The sequence below is a fragment of the Ruditapes philippinarum genome, unplaced genomic scaffold, assembly GCF_026571515.1.
Source record: "Ruditapes philippinarum isolate M1 unplaced genomic scaffold, ASM2657151v2 ctg49_1_1_1_1, whole genome shotgun sequence".
Taxonomy (NCBI): Eukaryota; Metazoa; Mollusca; class Bivalvia; order Venerida; family Veneridae; genus Ruditapes; species Ruditapes philippinarum.
Genome location: NW_026859511.1, coordinates 240518 through 261496, shown reverse-complemented (window position 1 = coordinate 261496; position 20979 = coordinate 240518). Strand labels below are relative to the sequence as shown.

At 31.3% G+C, this 20979-nt stretch overlaps 1 protein-coding gene across 1 annotated transcript in view; it reads left to right on the top strand.

The window, feature by feature from the left end:
• LOC132756763 (vesicular acetylcholine transporter-like) overlaps positions 1–18165 on the top strand; it is a 39453-nt gene extending 21288 nt beyond the window's left edge. Inside the window, exons 2-16 of the mRNA XM_060747900.1 lie at positions 7230–7444; positions 9269–9363; positions 9495–9594; positions 10931–11049; positions 11437–11490; positions 11812–11989; positions 12245–12422; positions 13754–13965; positions 14489–14589; positions 14901–15032; positions 15318–15440; positions 15791–15929; positions 16179–16241; positions 16453–16590; positions 17190–18165. Coding sequence (XP_060603883.1) covers positions 7310–7444; positions 9269–9363; positions 9495–9594; positions 10931–11049; positions 11437–11490; positions 11812–11989; positions 12245–12422; positions 13754–13965; positions 14489–14589; positions 14901–15032; positions 15318–15440; positions 15791–15929; positions 16179–16241; positions 16453–16590; positions 17190–17549 — 2127 coding nt within the window. The 5' untranslated portion in view covers positions 7230–7309 and the 3' untranslated portion in view covers positions 17550–18165. The remainder of the gene's footprint in view (positions 1–7229; positions 7445–9268; positions 9364–9494; positions 9595–10930; positions 11050–11436; positions 11491–11811; positions 11990–12244; positions 12423–13753; positions 13966–14488; positions 14590–14900; positions 15033–15317; positions 15441–15790; positions 15930–16178; positions 16242–16452; positions 16591–17189) is intronic.
• Positions 18166–20979: the final 2814 nt, after the last annotated feature.

The window sequence follows — 20979 nt, the reverse complement described above, 5'->3', positions numbered from 1 at the left end:
AAATTTTTAAACCGTCAAATCTGCACATTTATGAGACAATATAGAGATAAATCTGCGGTGCAGGGTCTGAAGAAATATATGACTAGATACCGGATTCTGTTCCTTACAAGCAAAGCACAAAAGTATCTTTTAGAAACTACACTACTAGTAGTATGGACCTGAATAAAAATCACCTACCTCTCATCCCATAAATAATCCTCCATCTTGAAAATTCTATACTGTAACCGAAAAACGCGATACTGTAACACGTTCCCTACGGTGAATGAGGGCTTCATAGAATTAAAGTTGCTGATATAAATTCAATGCTTTGGGCTGAATGTGAGGTCACTATAATGCAATGCCGTCCGAAGTAATGTGTGCTATTTATTTTATTACATATCAATTTTCTAGAACATATTGATAAATGTTCAACGAGGAAGAAAATCATATTGTTTAAAAAAAATCTGGTAAATTATACTGAAAACTGTTGGTAATGCGTTGGTTATCTAGGCCGCTAAATCTTATCGGTCCGACAAAAACATAAGTGTCCATTTAGGCTGTCACGGCCGTCATCGGGAATATGAAATTATTTAAAAGCCTGTTGAAACTGATATTAATAAAGAAGGAATATATTTATCTTAAGTGTAATAATGACTTCTATGTTGTAAAAATCTCAAGTATTCGGTGTGTAATATTAAACACAAAGTTTGTATATATGATACGATTGATAATATGCTTCGTAGGGAGGAAAAACTAAAAGCTATGTCAATCGCTCCAAAAACGGACCCAACGTTACGAATGAATGTCATGTTTTTTTCTTGTTCCTTGTTTTGAAGACAATATTGAAATTTTCCAAGGTTGTAACTAATACAAAATAGTTGAGTCTGTCTTAAAACGAAGGATCATATATCAAAGTCAAATATAAACTAGGAGATGTTTTATACTGTAAATCTATTCTGATACATATAATTCGGTCGTATATGTGCCACAATAAACCAGCATACTAATCACGTTGAGTGAATAGAGACATACATTACCTCATTGCTTTTGGGGGCAAAGTGGAGAAAGCCTCCATTGATGTAAATAGTTTTGATTGATTACTTGAACCTTCTACGATTTCCGACTACCGAATATTTATCGCTGCAGCGTCTCCAGATTAATTATGAGAAATGGAAATGGTAAATATATCTGATTATACTAGCACAAAATATACATACTGTATAAAATTCCTTGCACTATTGATTCGATTTTAAGCATGTTAATCAGTTAGGACTAAACTATGGCAACCTTTTATATTACTGGATTAGATTGTACCTCAATATCAGTAATGTTATTGAATAAGAACCAAATTTCTGTGTGTAATACGGATTTTATTGGGCGCATCAAACATTTATAAACTGGGACCGTATTATCTGTTATCATAGCCAAAGCGGCTCCGGGTTAATGTTTCAAAACTGTTAAGTTTAATCATATTTTATTGCTTTTACATTTTATACAAAAACAGATACATTGTCACATGTAAACATACTACAAAACAGTAACGAATACATTTAAAGTTAATACTTGGATGTTTTTTTTATAGTTATTATAAAAAAGCAAAAGGGTCGGGCCACAAGTTTTAACAACATTAGAGAATTGGCCCTTCCCACATCGTCTCACTTGTAGTAAAAAGATGTGCATAAATTCTGTTGTAATTGGAATTCCATAAATGTATATATCAGCAATCAATATGATATCATTTGAGGAAATAGAATTTGATTATAAAAATTGTTCAAAGACTAACAAAACTTGAATTTAAAAAAGTAATAAAGAAAAGGAAAAAAAGAAAGGAAGAAAGAAAGAAAGATTGATTGATTGAATGAATGAAAGAATAAGCACCATGTAGGAGATTCCTGCCCAGTTCCTGTCCTCAGCATTTATATATAAGTTATGGACAACAATTTAAAAGCATTGTTTGAAAATTAGTCATTTTCAAATCTCCTTGAATATTTGATGAAATGTTGAACGTGAAGGAATAACTTATTATTGTCTTCATCACTAAGGTTAGTGATACCGAAAAGCAATTTATGGGCACTAAGAGGGTGATAATCACGAGTATTGATAAATAACGTTAGCCTTTGGTTTATATACAATGGGCACTTGAAAAGGTAATGGTCTGCGTCTTCAGAATAAAAACCGCATTCGCAATGTGAATTGTCACGTAAGTGATTGTAGTGCAAATCAGCATTTAAATTGCTACACTTATTTCTTATACGTGTGTGGTGATTTTGTAAAAATCTGTCACCAGTAAGGAAATATATCGGAACTTGAGGCGGCGTAAAGATTTTTTTAATTTTGGTTTTGAAAGATGAAAGTGTAGGAGACGTTCGCGTTTCAAGATCTAAACTGTTCCATAATTTAATAGAAGATGGTATCACTGATTTTGAATAGACGTCGGGTAACAGTTGCGTAGTTTTCGTTGTTTCTTAAATTATATGTACTAGTATTACGAACTAATTCTGGAAAAAATATCACTTAAATAACAGGGAAGCTCGCCTTGGTTATGTTTAAAAACTTGAATTAATTTTTGCATTTTCCTTCTGTCTGCCGATTTCACGAAGAAGGTTAGCGATAGATACTGACCTCGTTAGACCAGTTACAATTCGAGCAGCATCGTATTGAATGCTTTCAAGTGAATTTTGTTCATACACAGCACAACTGTCCCACACTATAGATGCATATTCAATAATCGGTCTTAAATAGGCTATATAGATTTGATTAAGTGTTTTTCTTTTTAATTTAAACTTTAGCATTCGCATTGAACCAAGAATTTTAGAGGCAGACTAAGTTATATTCTAAATATGTTGATGCCATGTACCATCATCACTTAATGTAACACCTAAATGCTTGTGAAAATGAACAAAATTATGATGATTATTTTGGAAGTAAATATCAGGGGTGTCGCGATTATTTTTGGAAAGCGTTAAATTGTATCAACCACTGATTTGCCCATGTTGATATAATTTCAAGGTCAGCGTTTATAGTACTTTCTATATAAGTTTTATCTTGCGAACTTATTACTAATGAGCTATCGTCTGCAAATAACCTCGTGACACTTGTAAGAGCGTCAGCTATATCATTCACATAAATAAGGAATAAAAGAGGCCCTAAAACTGAGCCTTGAGGTACACCAGCTGTTAACAATTTCTCATTAGAGTATGTTGTGCCTACAAAAACATTTTGTTTTCTATTTTCTAAAAAAAATTGAGAACCAATTTAATAAATTACCGGTAAATCTGTATTGTTTCAGTTTGAAAATTAGACCCTTATGCCACACTCTATCAAAGGCTTTACTTATGTCACAAAAAACTAAACATGTAGCTTTTCCTTCATCGAAAGCTTTACATATCTGATTATAAATGTCTATTAATTGGTACACGGTTGAGTGTCCTGGAAGGAAGCCTGCCTGATTTCTGTATATTAACTTATTTTCGTGTAGAAAGTTGTATGAATACTTAAAAATAATACGTTCCATAATTTTTCCTATACAACTTATAAGAGATACAGGTCTGTAATTGGACGAAATAGATTTATCACCTTTTTTAAATAATGGCATTACATTAGCAACTTTCCATAAGTTTGGATATGTGTTATTTTGAATAGATCTATTAAAAAGTATAGTCAAAGGCTCACAAATGGTGTGACAAGTTTCCTTAAGCATTCTATGACTGATTTCGTCTGGTCCGCTAGCTTTATTTACGACGAGATTAGATAATACGTCTATAACATCTTGATTTGTAATATTAATATTGCTTAAATTTTTATTTGTTTTTGGCTCGAATTGAGGTAAATTAGTATGAGAGTCGTCAATATTTGCAATTGAAACAAAAAATCTTTTAAAGTATTGGCTTTGTCTAGATCAGAAAATGCTAATGTGTTCGTGTTTATATAAAGCGGAGGAATATTTACGCAACTCGATGAATTTTCTTTAACTAAAAGTTTTACCAATTTCCAGTATTCTTTTTGATTAGTTGAACTAAGGTCGTTAAGTGTAAGCCCTATATTATTAAAAAATATTTCTTTAGCATGTTTTTTGATGTTATTAACTTTATTTCTAATTCGTTTATAATTGTTCCAATCAGACAGGCCTCCTGAATTCACAGCTTTACGTTTTTGTCTATCGCGATGTCGGGAGGTTTTTCTTATTTCAGAGTTGTACCATGGTCTGTCGTTTGGTCTAATTGTTGCTAGACTAGTCGGAATGCATGACGAAGCTACTTCTAAAAATGTATTTGTAAATGTGCGTGTAGCATTATCTATATTATCACTTTGTAAAAAAAGACCAATCTGTCGCTCGAATTTTATTGTTTAGTTCATTAAAATCTGCATGTTTATAGTTCCATACGAAGTCGTAGGGTGAATGTAAGTTTTGATAAAAGAAAAGGTTCCGAAATGATCACTTATACCTTTGTCCGTTTCGAAAATACCCGAGTGTAAATTTTGAATATTGTTTGTTAATGCAATTGGATCTAAAAGTGTTCGAGAATAGGGACTTATACGCGTAGGTTCACTTATAACATTTTTCATATTATTTAGCATTAATATATCTCGGAACTTGTGGTTATTCACGTTAAGTTGATCTTCGTTTACATCTCCTAACAAAATAATATTACTTGAAAGATCTAAAGCCCTATCAAGGCAAATATTAAGCCTTTCCCATAAATTCTACAGGCGTTTGTGGAGGACGATACAAATTACATATAAAATATAAAAAATTTGTTCGAATCAGATTTTACTTCCACCCAGATCGATTCTGGTAAAATGTTTTCCAAACAAAATAGTCTTTTAGATGCGAAGTTATTAGACACATAAACTAAAAGTCCACCGGAATGGGAAGAATTATCTTTTCTGTATATTGAGCGATAACCATCTAATGTTATCATGTCGCGGTAACATCTGGGGACAACTTAGTTTCAGTGAAACATAAAACGTCGAAGTCAAGAAAATTATTTTTTACATAATCAAATTTGTTTCTAATACTTCTTATATTTTGATGAAAAATAGAAAAAGACGCAGACTCAGGACCTTGATTCATTTCGACATCTCCAGACAATAAAATTAATATACTAAAAAATAACAAATAATAACATTTAATCAATACAAATGTATAATCACTTGTTATCTCCCTTTGACTGCAATCGTTAAATATCAATATAATGACACAAAATGTAAAAAACCGATATCGCTATAAATGTATTGTATCTTAGCTATACTTAACTCCAAAAAATTAATGAAATGTAATACTAATTTAACAAACGATAAAATGAGTTCTTGAAAAAATGTAACTTTAAATTGTACACGCTTCTTAAACCGTTGTCTTCCATTATTAAATAGTCCAATAGCCGATCGATAAGCTTCTATATCATTCATTTATAAGGGTACAGTATAACTGCTAAATAAACTATGACCGACCGTAGGACTGAGTAATAAAAGATAATATCATGACTGAGACCAGGTAACGGGCAGGCAACGTAACACAGTGCTATATTCAGAGAGACAGTGGTAAGCATAAATAAAATAACAGAAATGTAAATACTAAACATAATGAGATAGATAGGAATAAACTAGTTCCTCAAGTATGATGATAAAGTAGAATAAAATAACTTAATTATGGTACTAAAGACAGTACATAAATGTAATGGACAAGATAACAAAGCAGAACAAGTAATACAAAAACAAAATACAACTAATTGATTATTTTGTTCACATTTTGCAAATTTTGTCATAGAAATGATGTGTGTGACCGAGGGACGGATATTCCGATCCGAACCGCAAACATATGTCAGATATTTTTTCTTGCATATTCTACCATATTCCATTATATTTTAAATTCTTTATCTTTATTTTCAATGAAAATTTATATCATTACAACCGTAACTACTTTCATTCAACAGCGTATGAATTACAAAATCATTCATAACGGTAAAATGACGTCATCTTTATCGTGCCATTGTACAGCACGCGACTCATCTGGAATCCCCATGCCAGATGAAATTTCCGGCATGGGTAAAACTAACGGAAACGCCAGTCTGATATGCAAGAAAGGTCATTCTTACTAACTGGTAGTAATACGGCTGAGTGATCAGCCATTATGTCAACAAAGGTCACTATCTAGTGCACTAAAGTTTGTTTACATTTTTTGACATTTGTCAAAATCGGTTACTTATCAATAATTGCATTGATGTCATCCATGTTCATAATCTGTCTGCCCGTTTTTTTCCCGGTTCCTTGAGCGTATATCTTACATCCGGCCACCCATGTCTTTGTAACAAGGCCAGCCCGTTTAAGTTTTCTTGCCTCATAACCTAGGTACTCGCGATATGGAGTCAAATTTTCCTGAACAAAAATACCATCGCCTAATCTCTTCCTCGCGCTATAAACTCTCTGTCGAGCCTTAGAGTTTGTAAACTTCACAATAACCTTGCGGTTGAAATTATCTACAGGCTTTCCCTTACGATGACATTTGTCAATATCAGATTCGTTTAGGGCCAGGCCAACCTTCTTTGCTTGGTCTAAAAGCTTCTTCTCAACATTCTCGTCCAGTTTGCCACTATCACCTGGAATTCCAGAGATATCTAAACACATCCTCCGTCCGTACTGTTCTAAATCGTCATGTTTTGCATGTGCAGATTTGACCTCTGATTGTAAATAATTAATTTCAGCTTTCAGTTTAGAAATTTCATCTCGAAATTCTTGTGTCTCTTTGTGTACTATTTCACGAATTTCGTGTCTAATTTCCTTCAGGACCTCTTCTTTCAGTGCTGATTTAAGGTCTTTTATCAATATAGGGGCTAATTTAGCACTCAGTTCATTGATATCCTGGAAAAAGAAAACTCTTGACAATGTCTTCTTTGACAATGTCAGCAATAATTCTATTTTGGAGGAGGGAAATTATGTGAATAAAGTTTCGAAGATATGTTTAACTACAATACTCTAGTGTCAAATAAGTTAATATTTGCATGTAGCACGTATTGTGTCATTTTAGGAATATTTCAAGTAGGTATGCAGTTACTGATAAAACTTAAAAATAATTTGCGTAATAAACTAGTAAAAAAAGAAAACAAGTTTCTGTTTTAGCATGGGCATTATATGAATAGTATTTAAGCTGTGTAACTTTTATTTACTCTTTTATTGCTAATAAAGTATATTCCCAAAACAAGTCATGTTAGTGCAAGATAGCATGCTAAATTTCAGTTTCTATGTCGTTTCAGATAAAACGTATAACGATTTCCAACAGGTAATATTCAAACTGCAAACACTAACACACTGTTATTGATATGACTAATCATTGATGCTCATTGGCAGGGCTTCTACAAAATATATCCGATTTGTAAAAACCGCCAGGATGGCTGAGCATCACGCCAGAGAGTATGTGAAACGTGTAGCTTCAATAGACATTGAAAACTATCCAGAATGGGATCTTACGGTCAGTCTTAGGGCAAAAATAACTTTCTTATTACAACTTTTGTATTTCTGCCAGTATGTTACATGAACTAGGTAGGCATCTGTTATCCTTTCTGGTTATTATTATTGGCTTACGAAGTATAAAAGCAGACTCATGTATTTTACAAAGTACCGTTAAACTGCATTTTAACACATTACCAAATATATACACGCCTTTTAACGCCCTTTTTACCCCCCTTTTTGCTGTCTCAAATGGTGCAAACATGCCTTACTTAGGCCCCCAACACTTGTGTTTGTTTGAGATATGTTGTCTCAAGAAGTGACCACTTTTGGCGCCGCCACCTATCCAAAAGTTGCAAGAAGGGGATGTGCCCCCTTGGCTGCCTTCGATTGCCTAACCCGTGTAAGTAGTGTCGATACTGGAAAAGCTCATATGCGCATGCGTACCTTTAATAGCAATCGAACAAGCACGAGTTGATCGGGTTGTAAACAAATATGGCTGCGCCCAGGGAATTATTTGCACCTTTGGGCGGAGGAAATAATGCTTGAATTACTTTTACTATTTTATATAAATAAATAAAGTAAAGATAAATTCAAAGGCTATATTAGATTCTATTAACAAACAAAAGCAGAAAAACTATAAAAATCCTCTCACTTCCTCCTTTTCAACGTTGTTGGCCGCCATTTTAACACTTATGACCCAGCTGATAGACAGTGTCCAACCCGCGTAACTCAGGTACGCAAAACTGATGACGTAATACTCAACTCTACCTTGTTCGATTGTTACCCGTGTCGAAAGTGTTAAACCCGCGTTAGCAATCGAAGGCAGCCCTTCTGTTTGGGAGTTTGAAGGGGGCGGCAGCCCCTCTCATCGCCAAGAAAATTTTGGACTTGTGAAAGGCAAAAAATGACCCTAGATTGATCATAAGGTAACGTGTCACCAACGACTCTATCTCAATCCATTGAGAAGTTGCAGCACTTTGAAATCAATTTTGATGGAAAAAAATCAACGCAAAATAGTGATTTTTGGCCATTTTGAGATGTCCCCTCGTTGCCATGGTAAAAGGAAAGTTAAGACTGAGCATGTTGTTACAAAGGCAATGGTCCAGTCAACCTTTGTGCCAAGTTTGATCAGTATTGAAGCATTTTTTATATATTCATGTAACGGGAGACTTTTCAATGAAAACAGCCATTTTCATCAAAATCCTCATGCAGTAATTGGTTAACAATTGATTACGACAATTATGTTTCTTGAAACTCAAATGTGTCTTTGAATAAGACTTGTTATATATCACATCTAAAAAAGCATTTCTCATACTGGATGAGATACTTACGTATATAAGATTAGCAAGTAAAGAAAATAATTTCATGGATGGTTTCGGGGAATGTTTGCACAATGCGTTATATTTTTTTAGGGTTTTTTAATGCTTAAAGCTAAACATAATTTATTCTTAAATACGTTTTTTTCAATGGGCACATTTTGTATACATACGATATATATTGATAAAAAAACAACAACAACAACAAATGTATTATTTGAATATTCTTATTAACTTTCCTTTAGAAAACACTGTTAATATGATTCTGAGTCATTAAGTATGAACATAAATATGGTGAACAATATGTTTTTTCTAGAACAATTTATTTTTTGCTAAAAATAGATATGTTAATATAAAATCAGATATCTTACACTTTCAAAATGCATCTAAATACTTATTAATTCTTGGTTTGTTGTCATGCATGATACTTTATACTTTCAACATAGCTAGTTATGATATAAAAGGCATTATGAACCAATAAAAAATATTACTAACCATCCATTTAATAAACAAACCTTGTTCTTCAGAAACCACTGCCAAAGCTGCCTGTTCCGGATTTAAGCCAGACATTGGATACCTACCTAACAGTAATGGAAAGCGTTGTAACATGTGAAGAATATAGGTGCGTGTACTAACTTAGCTTACACTTGAGTTGTTTTTAGCTATATTAAAATGAAAATGGCAATGAATTGTTTTCATAAAATTAGTTTGTATTGAACTTAAAGTATATTTATCGTTGCGGTTTATTTTCAGACGGACTAAGATTATAGTGGAAGACTTTGGAAAACCTAAAGGCGCAGGAGAAATGCTTCAAGAAAGGTTGAGAAAATATTCTGAAACAGCAGAAAACTGGGTAGGTTGTTATAATTTAAAAGTATATTATTTACTCGCACATAAGTAATATATATACAAGAACAAAAAGGTTTGTTCGTTGAAGACAGTAATATAAAGAAAATTAAGATATCAGAACTACAATTTTCTACCAATTTTTGTACCGGACAATAAAAAAACATTCGTTACATAAAGAACCAAGAATCAATTAGAAAATTTCTGCAGGTTCTGTAATTCAAATCGAGTACTACTGAGATGTCATTAGATACGAACAACCGAAGAAATATAAACTATATTATCTCTAAGAAAAATAGATGTCCCATCTACAGAAGAAATAGTATTTCTTTCCCCATAAATCATCTTCCTCCAGACAAGATCATGGGCCTAACAGCGTTCATATAAATCTCTGCCTTGTTCTCCGCATGAAGCCATCTATAAAAAGCAATCTTCATTTTCTCATCCATGTATTTTGTAAGACGTATTCCGCCCCTGAGCAATTTGACTTTGGTTTTCCATTAAATATAATTTCGTGTTAGAAAGCTGTGTTCATCAATTATAATCAGACTTCTTTTCTGGATAATGTTAGACTAGTCCGTATTTGTCTATTGAGAGTAATAATAATGCTCGTTAAAGACTAAATTGAGACCGTTTTTACGGACCGGATTTAATAGAACCGTTTAATTTTGCTCATTTTGCCAAGGAAATTTTAGATTATTGCTGGTAGCATATTGATTCTCCATTTAAGACAAGAACTAAGGGCACCGCAATCGATCATATTTGATAAGAGATATGGCGAACATAAAATGATGACTTTTGCTTCAATAAAAATCAATTTGGCTCCTTGGAGAAGAGTATCTATCATATTTGTTCAATATCCGAACAAATTGCTTATTGGAAAACCTTGTATTGTATCAACCAAAATGATAAAGCTTGACAAAAAACGCAGACATTTGTGCTTTTGTAATGGAAAATTTGAAGAAAAAAAATCCATTAATATGATTAATGAAATAGATATTGACTTGCTATTCATTTCAAAGAGTTATACATGTATCTATGAGAAATATCAAATAAATGGAAATAAGTGCCCAGTTGCTTAAATTGAATGAGAATCAGTTTAAACCTTGAAAAAGACCGCGTGATATTTGATATCGTATAAAAGAACTTTTAAAAATATATGATTTTGTAGTGTTAAATTGCCAAAGGTTATTCTTTTCTGTACTTCATTGCCATCAAAGTCACAATTTATTAGCTCAGAAATTATAATTGTACCACTAACTCAAATATTAGTTAATTGTAAATTGTAAAAGACATGGATGTATATTGAAAATAAACATTGCGGTGATATTTCTTTAATGAAGGCGTATTCATGGTGGCTGGATGACATGTACATGAATGCTCGACTTGCACTTCCTATCAACTCTAATCCAGGAATGGTCTTCCCTAGACAGTACTTTGAAGATAGGAGGCAGCAATTGAGGTTTATCATTTGTATAGAAAGATCCTTTTAAATTAAACGACAGAATCATATTAAATGATTATAATAAAGATAATTCTATTTTAAACAGAAAATTATAAAATATTGTCATAAATGAAAATGTAATGCAATGCGTCCTGTTTTAATACAAATCAATGTTTATCTAATATCATTTTGTTGCATTCCACTACCGATGCAAAACTATATACTGACTTTAAAGATTGTTGACCATTGTTTTTGGTGAATTTTAAGTTCTTGTCTAATCGAACAAACAACATTTCTTCGAAAGAGAAATATATGTTTTTAAACAAACATGTTAATATAATAAGAAAACTCTACAAAACAGCTGTTAAATTAAAAAAAAATCATGTTTGAAAACTTTTTTTTCAGATATGCGGCGAGACTTATATCGGGAATTTTAGACTACAAGACAATACTTGATACGTAAGTTATCTATATTATTCTCTCAAATTAATATTTTATATTTAAAAAAACCTTATCAAAACATGAACACAAATAATCTCGACTTCATTTTTGTACCATCAAATATGTTTATTTTATATACATTTTTTTGATATCACTAACTTGAAAATCTTACCTGTAAATAAAGATCGGTAAACATTTAGTTTATGTCATTGTTTAATTGTTGTTTTGCACAACAAGAAGAGTGGTATTAAACGAACAGGTGATATAATTGTTCCATATTTTATATTTCTTTAAAATTATTACAATTTGAGATGTCTGAGATGCCCTTTGTTATTGCAGTAAAGCACTTCCTGTTGACAGATGCCGGCATAAGATCAAAGGCCAACCTTTGTGCATGTCGCAATATTACAGGCTGTTCACATCATATCGTGTTCCTGGAAAGACAAAGGATTGTCTAGTTACGCGTTCTTCTCGCCCTGGAGAATCAGATCATATTATTGTAGCATGCAAAAATCAGGTAATATCATAATTTGTAAATTTGTTTTCTATGTATTTCCATGAATGAACCAATTTAATCATAAATTTGTATACAAATAAGAACAAAACACAAAATTAACTGAACTAACATGGTACGATTCAGTCAACGATTTCACCGAACGTTGTATCTAATGCACATATACATGCATTTAAAAAAAAACAAACATTTGAGTAAATCAATTTCTACATATGGTTGGGATTATGTATAATAAATACATTTACTTAAACGATACAGTTTTTCGCACTCGATCTCTTGCTGAACTTCCAACGTCTAAGTGAAGATGATGTGTATACGCAACTTGATCGTATTGCGGAAATGGCCGACGAGGGGGCAGAAAATTCCGAATTAATTGGTGCTTTGACGACAACTTCCCGTACAAACTGGGCCAGTGCAAGAGAACAATTATTAAAAGGTAGTCATTTCATTGGCAGGGATATATAACAAAAGTGGCGGCTTCCATAAAAGCAATATGAACATTTATTATGTATTTGAATGCCCCTTTTTTGACCCGCTGTTTGTCTCTTCCTTTGCAAAGTTTCTGATTGGTGTTTACAAGTGGTTTCGAGTGGCATTTCATTATTTTGGGTTGCGTACCCTGAAAGTCATTCTTTCTAGTCATATTTTGTGTTGCATCAGGATCTTTCAAATAGAATGGTCTGTAAACGCGCAATGTAAACCATTCTATCTACAATTAAACATGTCTCGGTATCTCTCGTATACTAGTAGTTTGCTATACACAATTTATGTAAGTGTTCAAGAAAATGATGACAATTAAATACAAGAGCAAAAATTAAAATTCTACAAAAATGTTATACTTATACTCAGAAAATAATGTTTTTAAAAAATATTGGACGTATTTTCAAATATGAACAGTGATTTTCATCTTGACACCGGACCGAAAAAATCCTAATTTCATTGCAAATGTATCAAATTGTTACTTTTTAAAGATCCTGTATGTTGTATTTGAAGTTGTATACCACACATATAATTATGCCTATAAATCAATATTCAAACATAGAAGAATATGTAAAGTATGTACTGCAAATAGTTGTACATATTATATGTAATCATTAAAATATATGCATTCATTTCTTATTGAAAAATTTGACTTTATTAAAAAAATAAATTGTTATTACCTCCCTTTATTTTCATGAAATGTTAAATTAGGTAATATCTTTATAAATAATGATTTTTGGAACTTACAAAATTGATAAATCTTAATTTGAGCATCATATTTATGATATAAAACCATAAAAAATGTGTTACAGGATCTTTAAAGTAAAACCGATAATGTTATATAGCCAGGATTAGTTTATAGCACTTTTGGAAGGATTAAACAAAATATTATCTTATAATTTGATCTTTGAACAGTTATGTTATATACCAGATCATGGTTGGTAGAAAACCTAATCACGTGACTCAGCTGTAACATCTTTTTTAGTAATATTAGTCCGACTCAAGACCATTCTTTTTTGAAGACCCTGGTTGCATTTATGTCCATAAGAGTTCGTATTTTTTCATACTTGGAGATCCTAAAACTATATTTGAGATATCTCGAATCATTTTTATGTATTTTTATGTCTTCAATTTACGAAACGTCCGTTGTTGTACTAAGGTGTCCGTTCGTGCCTGATATAATGCATGGCTGGACATCTGAGGTCTTCCTCCACCATCAAAGCTATACAGTCGCTTGTATTTTAATTTTAATATAAGTACTCACAATTTATTTTGCGGACATTTCAGATAGTGTAAATAGAGCTTCGCTAGAGGAGATAGAGCAGTGTATGTTTATTTTATGTCTGGATAGAAGCATTCCGATCTCATTTAACCACCAGAGAAGCATTGATGAGACCAGCATGAACTTAAGAGATGATGTTTCACTTATTTGCCAGATGCTTCATGGACATGGTAGTAAAGTAAATAGCTGCAATAGATGGTTTGATAAAACTATGCAGGTGGGTAAATTCTTTAAAAAATAACGTTCACCGTATTTTTGTTGTTAGGAAGAAAACGAGATTTCTCCTTACTAATAATACTTTTTATATTCTTATTCTTCTGTAATAATACAAACAGGCTGGGTAACACCATAATAACAGATATTCATCAGACTAACTAGATTTTTTTTATGTTAGATAGATTAATAACGACTAAGTATCTAAATTCCAAATACACTAAGAAGTGCCAATAACAGATACTTACTCAAGTCAGAGACATAGATGTTATCTACATCTCTGCTTAAGTTAACAAACACAAAAGTTTTATAGAAATACTGTTAATTATCCATTATTTAACAGGTAAGTGTGGGCAGTCCTGGGTACTTCATTTAACACTAACTAGTTAGTCAGATTGTTAACGCGATATCTGTATGAAATATGCCTCCATACTATATATTTATTTGATTGCACTTTTTATCGGATGCATATTTTTTTAAGACACTCATTTAAATGTGTATTTATTGAATTTCGTTTTTTTTTTCAGTTCATTATATGTCAAGATGGTGCTTGTGGTTTGAACTATGAACATTCTCCGTCAGAAGGAATTGCTGTAGTTCAGCTCATCGAACACCTTTTAAAATACATGTAAATTGTTTTGCAAATTTTTTTTGTATCTTAAACACTAGCATTGAATGACAAAATTGTCCTTTGAATGAAAATACTTGCGTACAAATTGTGTCTAATATTAAAGGTTTTTATGCACGAAAAACCGGATTGTTTTGACTTTTTTAAATTTTATTATCTAATTTGGTATGTCTGAAAGGTTTAAATTAATGAATATGCTATTCGGTATTGATATGTTCTGATTCAAATGTTGAGAAAGCATTTAGTTCTCTGCCTTTAAATTAAAAGTCTGAATTATAAATGTGCTTCGTTGCTTATTTTTTTATATATAGGCAAGAGGTACACGAGAAGAAATTACGTCGAATGCAATCTCTTTGTGAGCTTCCAGAACCCAGAAAACTTGAGTGGAAAGTTACAGAAAATGTTCGACAGGAAATTCAAGCAGCTATTACAAGCATAGACAAGTAAGAGTTAGCTTTCTTCTCAGATATACATATTATATAGAAGTTTTTAATTAGTTTTAAAATGTTAGCATTGAATGATTAATCATTTTAATTAATCGAAGTATTAACTCATGTGTAAAGTAGCAAACATTTGGATGTTTTTGCATAAAATGACACATTAACTTTATGAAATGTTTGAAAGATAACATGTATTTTTAATTTTATATTCAATTTATTGGTGTTTAAGCTAAATAATGTATACACATACTAACATTTGTTCGTAAGTTTCAAATTCTAAACTTTCAGAACAATAGGTGACTTGGATTTGTATGTTCTGCGTTTCGATCATTTTGGGAAAGAATTTCCTAAGGCAAACAATATGTCTCCAGATTCTTTCATCCAGTTAGCATTACAGCTTACCTATTTCAAGTAAGTATGATTTGATGATATTTTTCTTTTTACATGAAAGTTTTCAACACCATCTTCCCTTTCCATCTTCACCATTGAATTTCATTTGATGTCACTTAAGATTATAACTGAATTGTAATAAAAAAACTATAACAAGCATCATACATATAAAAATAATATTATAATATTATAGAGCGTCGTTAAAGTTACAATGAATTCAATATAAATTTTATATAACCATTCTAGATAGCAATAAATAAGGAAAAAATATATTCTCATGATTTTATGTCATTTATATTTACACATAAGCACAGACATTTGGTTTATAACATTTAATGAACTATAAAAAGATATAAGTGTATATTCATTAGAATTCATGGGCAACTTGTTTCTACCTATGAGAGTGCATCTACTAGAAGATTTCGATTAGGGCGTGTTGACAATATTCGAGCAAATTCGCCGGCAGCTTTCGAATGGGTAAAAGCAATGGTAGCCAAGAACGAATTCACGGTAACAATACCTACAAGATTACACCTTTTGTAAAATTCATAATGCCACATGCGAACTTTGGCTTGTTAATCTAAAATAATTAATGTACTAAACAGCATTATCAGTATTTTGATTAATAAGTCTGAGTTCGGTTTAACATGCTTAGGAATATTGGAAACATGTAATGTTAGTATTATCTAATCATAATTAGTTTTGACAAAAATATTATCAAAAAGATTGTAAATGTTTTTCCGTGTGTTATGTTTTAAGGAAGAAGAAAAGATGGGTTTACTCAGAAAAGCAATGGCATGGCAAACCTGGATTATGACACAAGTGAGTTAATAAATTGTAAAATGCAATACAATTGAATTGTAGTATCAGAAAACACTTCGATAACGGTTGATTTATCCGAGGGTAATAAAATATGTTTGCTTAAATGATTTTTTTGAGAAAATAAAACTGCTACATGTAAGACATCTCTGAATCATGCCGTTTCAATTCATGCAAAAACAATTGTAATTTTGATGTTTATTTTATATTTAAGACAATTCTTGGAAACGGAATGGATTGTCATTTATTGGGACTAAGGGAAATTGCAAAAGAACATTGTTCTAAGCTACCAGATATATTTACGGACGAGACCTACAAAAAGTCTAACCATTTTACGCTGTCGACAAGTCAGGTATAGCAATATCAAAAAAATTAAAATTATCATTTTAATCTTTTATATATTTGCTAAAAGTACAACGGTTTAAGGTCTTCATAGGCTTTATATGTTCATAGCTGTAAAAAAATTGCCCCGTACTTCACTTCAGTGTTGTTTTATTTTTCTGGTCCTTCGGGATCATTGATGCCAGCACCATTAAGTTTTGAGAATTGAGTACCGCTCAAGCCGGTGCTAGGGGGCGTGAGGGATGTTGCACGTATTCATTATCCCTCATGTACAGACTCAATCAAACCGAGTCTGCAATTCTCTTGTAATTTTGTTGTGATTAATGCTTCCGAGAGATCACTTTGTTTTCAGAATTTTTTGCATTTTTTCTTAATATGGTTAGAAATATTTAGTGATATACATAAACTTTATTTTATAATTACAACGATATAACCACACCGTTTTTATGTAGATATCATTAGGTTTAAGATAAAACAGTGGCAAGAATGATTAATTTAAGTGCTTAAATATTTAAAAAAATATATGTTGGGAACCTGAAGGTATACGCTATAAAAAATCAGAATTAATTAATTAATTAATTTATTGATTGTGTAATCATATTCTTCAAGGTGAACACGACAATGGATACATTCATGTGTTACGGTCCAGTTGTACCGGATGGGTACGGAGTTTGTTACAACCCACATGCTTACGATATCATTGTTTGCATCACAGCTTTTAAATCCAACGCAGAAACCCAAGCAGACTATTTTGCTTACACTCTTGAAGGCAGTCTCCTACAAATGCAAGAGTTATGCAGGAAGACGACCGAAGACATTGAAAATCTTACAGCAAAAGTACGCAGCACAACATTGACAAATGGACAAGCTTCCAATGGGAACGGAGTATTAGCCAAAGATGTGAGACTTCAGAACCATTGCGCAGGTGTATCAAACAGTAACGGAAATATTAGAAATAAGAGTGACTAGTGAATGACATATTATAAATACATATATGTCAATATTTGAGAAATATATAGGTTGTTGTTGAAAGATAAATTGACGATATATCGTATAGCGATGTTATATAGTGTTAAAATGTATTAATGTAAGGCATTATTTTGATTTGATCACATGCAATTTACGTTAAGTTTGTTATATTTATGTTGTATGTTATATAATTATTTGTTTTACTGAATTTATGCCGAAAACTACGTCCAGTTCTTGTTATTAAGTGTATATACGTACATGAATATTACGAAAAGGCAGATAATGTGTATGATTATTTAAACTTTTATGCTAGAAAATTTGTAAATCATTTGTGCAAATTATCAATTTTATGCTTACTATGTTCAAGCTGATAAGTAATTTTAAGTAAATATATGTGCAGGTACTCAGAATGCAGTCTAGTCATTTTTAATATAAAATGTGATATTGAAATATTGTATGTTACTTTATGACAATGTTAGTTGTTTGGTGGTTCCTGTTAGCCCCTATGTTGTTCGTAAACAATTGTAGATACTGGAATTGTTAAAAGAGAGTAAATCACAGTATAAATTTAAAGCTGTTTTTGTTTCAATATTATAAAATGAAATGTAACAACATATGTTTTTATTGGAATCATTGTTATATTGCGATCAAATGTTTGTTTGTTTGTTTGTTTGTTTCATTTTACGCCTTTTCCCAACAGTATTTCAGTCATATAGGCGGGTAGTTTCCTTACCGTCGTTCCTGAAGAGTTACACCTGTACAAGACTACCTTCCTAAATTACCAAAGCATCTACCGGGGATCGGACCCACGCCAGATGTATCATGCGTTGTGGTACAATGTTTGCATGTTTTAACATATTACAAAAGGAGAGGAAAAATCATAAAGAAACGAAACATTGTTTTGTGACATGACAAAACGTCATTGTTGTTTCTAAATATCAAATAGTTTTAATCTATGCATTTGTATCAGAATGTACACGACATGTTTTGTCATGGTAAAGTTCCATTAAAAAGATGCCCCTCGACTTATATCTCGATGTGAAGTATCACAGGCAACAAATTAGAAAATAAAACAAAACCCACGAAAATCAGTGTTCAGATAACACTTTGATAACGCTTTCTGTGATAAAGCTTTTTATCCTTATTTCTACACTCATGATGTAACGACTATATATATATACGAGTAAGCTGAACAGATGTAAATAAGCTAAAATGTGGCAGCTTGATTTTGTGAATATTCGGTGTCATGAAATGAGATTTTCTGAGATAACATCTCAGAAAGAAATTCACAGATGTAATGTCAATTAAAGTTGAGGTGCAGAGTTAAATCATGTCAAAGATATTTTGAAAATATTGAATAATTTCATTTTCAGAGTTTTATCAATTGAAACTGGCTTTACAAATTGGAATACATGTTTATTGAAAGTATTTAATAATACTTAACAACTTGGTATATCATATGGACGTCTATTAAAATTTAATTTTACCGAGTCTTGAACTTTTAGATGACATTTAAAATCTAATATTTACTATTTTTGGGGCAGACAGGAAAATGACAGCGATGTTAGAAGATGTTCTTTTTGGAGATTACGCTAACAACTGCCATTTATTTTTAAGAAGTCGAAATTGATTATAGGAGGTATGAAAACAATCAAGATTTACGAGAATTTAAATAATTTATTAGGTGGTCTGCAAAATTAAACAAGGTACCGATAAACTTGTCATTAAATATTTATAGTTTAATTTTGTGCAATGAGATATCGTTTATTGAAAAAGAAACACGATACAAGTGAGCGATATGGCTTTCTAATTAACACCGTCCTTTTTACGACCAACAAAACAAATTATAAAAACAGAAATGGGATCAATTTATCTTAAACCAAATACATTTTTTAACTATTTGTTGTATTTGTCTAATGAATTTACATTTATCTTGTTTTTATCACCTGCCATTTAATTTTACATATTAGGCTTTATTTTCTAACAGAAAACTTGTTTACGCCAATTCATTCGAATAAACATTTACGCGTTTCTTTCTGTTTAGATTTTAGTTCATCATATATGATAAATAAATAAATGTATTTATATATAAGCATCTGAAGTTTCGTAAAGATCGGACGTCAAATAAAGAAATTATAAAAAAATTCCACGAACTTTTTGAATCGCTTTTTCTTCTCAAGTTTCACCTATGTTTGTGTTCATTCTTTCAATAAAATGTTGATTTATGTCCTATTGCTGATATTCCTTAAATATGTATATTTATCGATGCCAAAATGAAACATTTACATGGATTATTGAACTTTTAAACTGTTCAAAACAGACAGGTTTCTTAATATCGAATTTTTGGTTAAATATTATTGAAAATTATTAGAAATACCAGCAAGTTTGTACTTAATTGTTAATACTTTTGCAGATGCATTTAGCTGATTTGTCTCGTTTACATTAATTTTGTCTTTGTAATTCAGAAATACAGTTAATGGTCGTAATTTCCCATGTCTATCTATAAGTTATATGCTAAATTGAAAAGAAAAAAATATATTCTATAAATACATAAATTAACGTCTCAATAATCTTAAAAAGGGATCACTAGTTATTTGAAGAATTATAAGTATTTCAAATTTATTTGACATACACTAGTCATACAATAATGTTCGTTTCTGTACAACTACGTGTATAAATCTGTGGTATTCATTACTGAACAGGATATGTGTGTTTTAAGAACGGATTCATCTTCGGACATATATTGTATACTAATAATCATTTGGAAGAACAAAAACGGAAATTATTTTTAGCATATATATCATTATATTACTGTAGCATAAAAAACAAAAACAAAGACGATAATTAATTCTAAGACGCTTAAATGGTTTGCTGAAAGAATATGTCACCGTTTTATATATACCTTTGTCCAGATAATGAAACATTTCAACAGAATATAGAGTAACTGACGTTTATACATATATTTCTAAGTTTTTTTTATTGTAAAGCAATAAACAATAATCGCACAAGTCTAACATTAAATAGTGTTCATTTGACATTAATGGTCAATAAAACGGTGTTTGATTAAATTTAGGTACGAAGAAAATACCATGGACAGAAAACAGAAGTATATCCTGTTTATCAGAATGCATGACTTTAATTGTTTACGAGGTAGACAAAGGAGAGATAAGTTTAAGAAAATTATCTGTTACAGTAGTATTTATTCTTATCAATTTCATTTGCGTTTATTTGATACTTGCTTTGATTTTTTGTCTGAGTGTCTAAAGAACGTAAGTGAAATAAGAACAAGCGTTTTTGTTAATATTGTCAAAACAATATGTACCTTAGTAACCATTTGCTAAAAGAAATATACTTCTTGACAATAACATGTGGAAAAGCACGCATGCCAAGTGTATCATAAGGATTTACGTTCATCATAGAATCAATACAC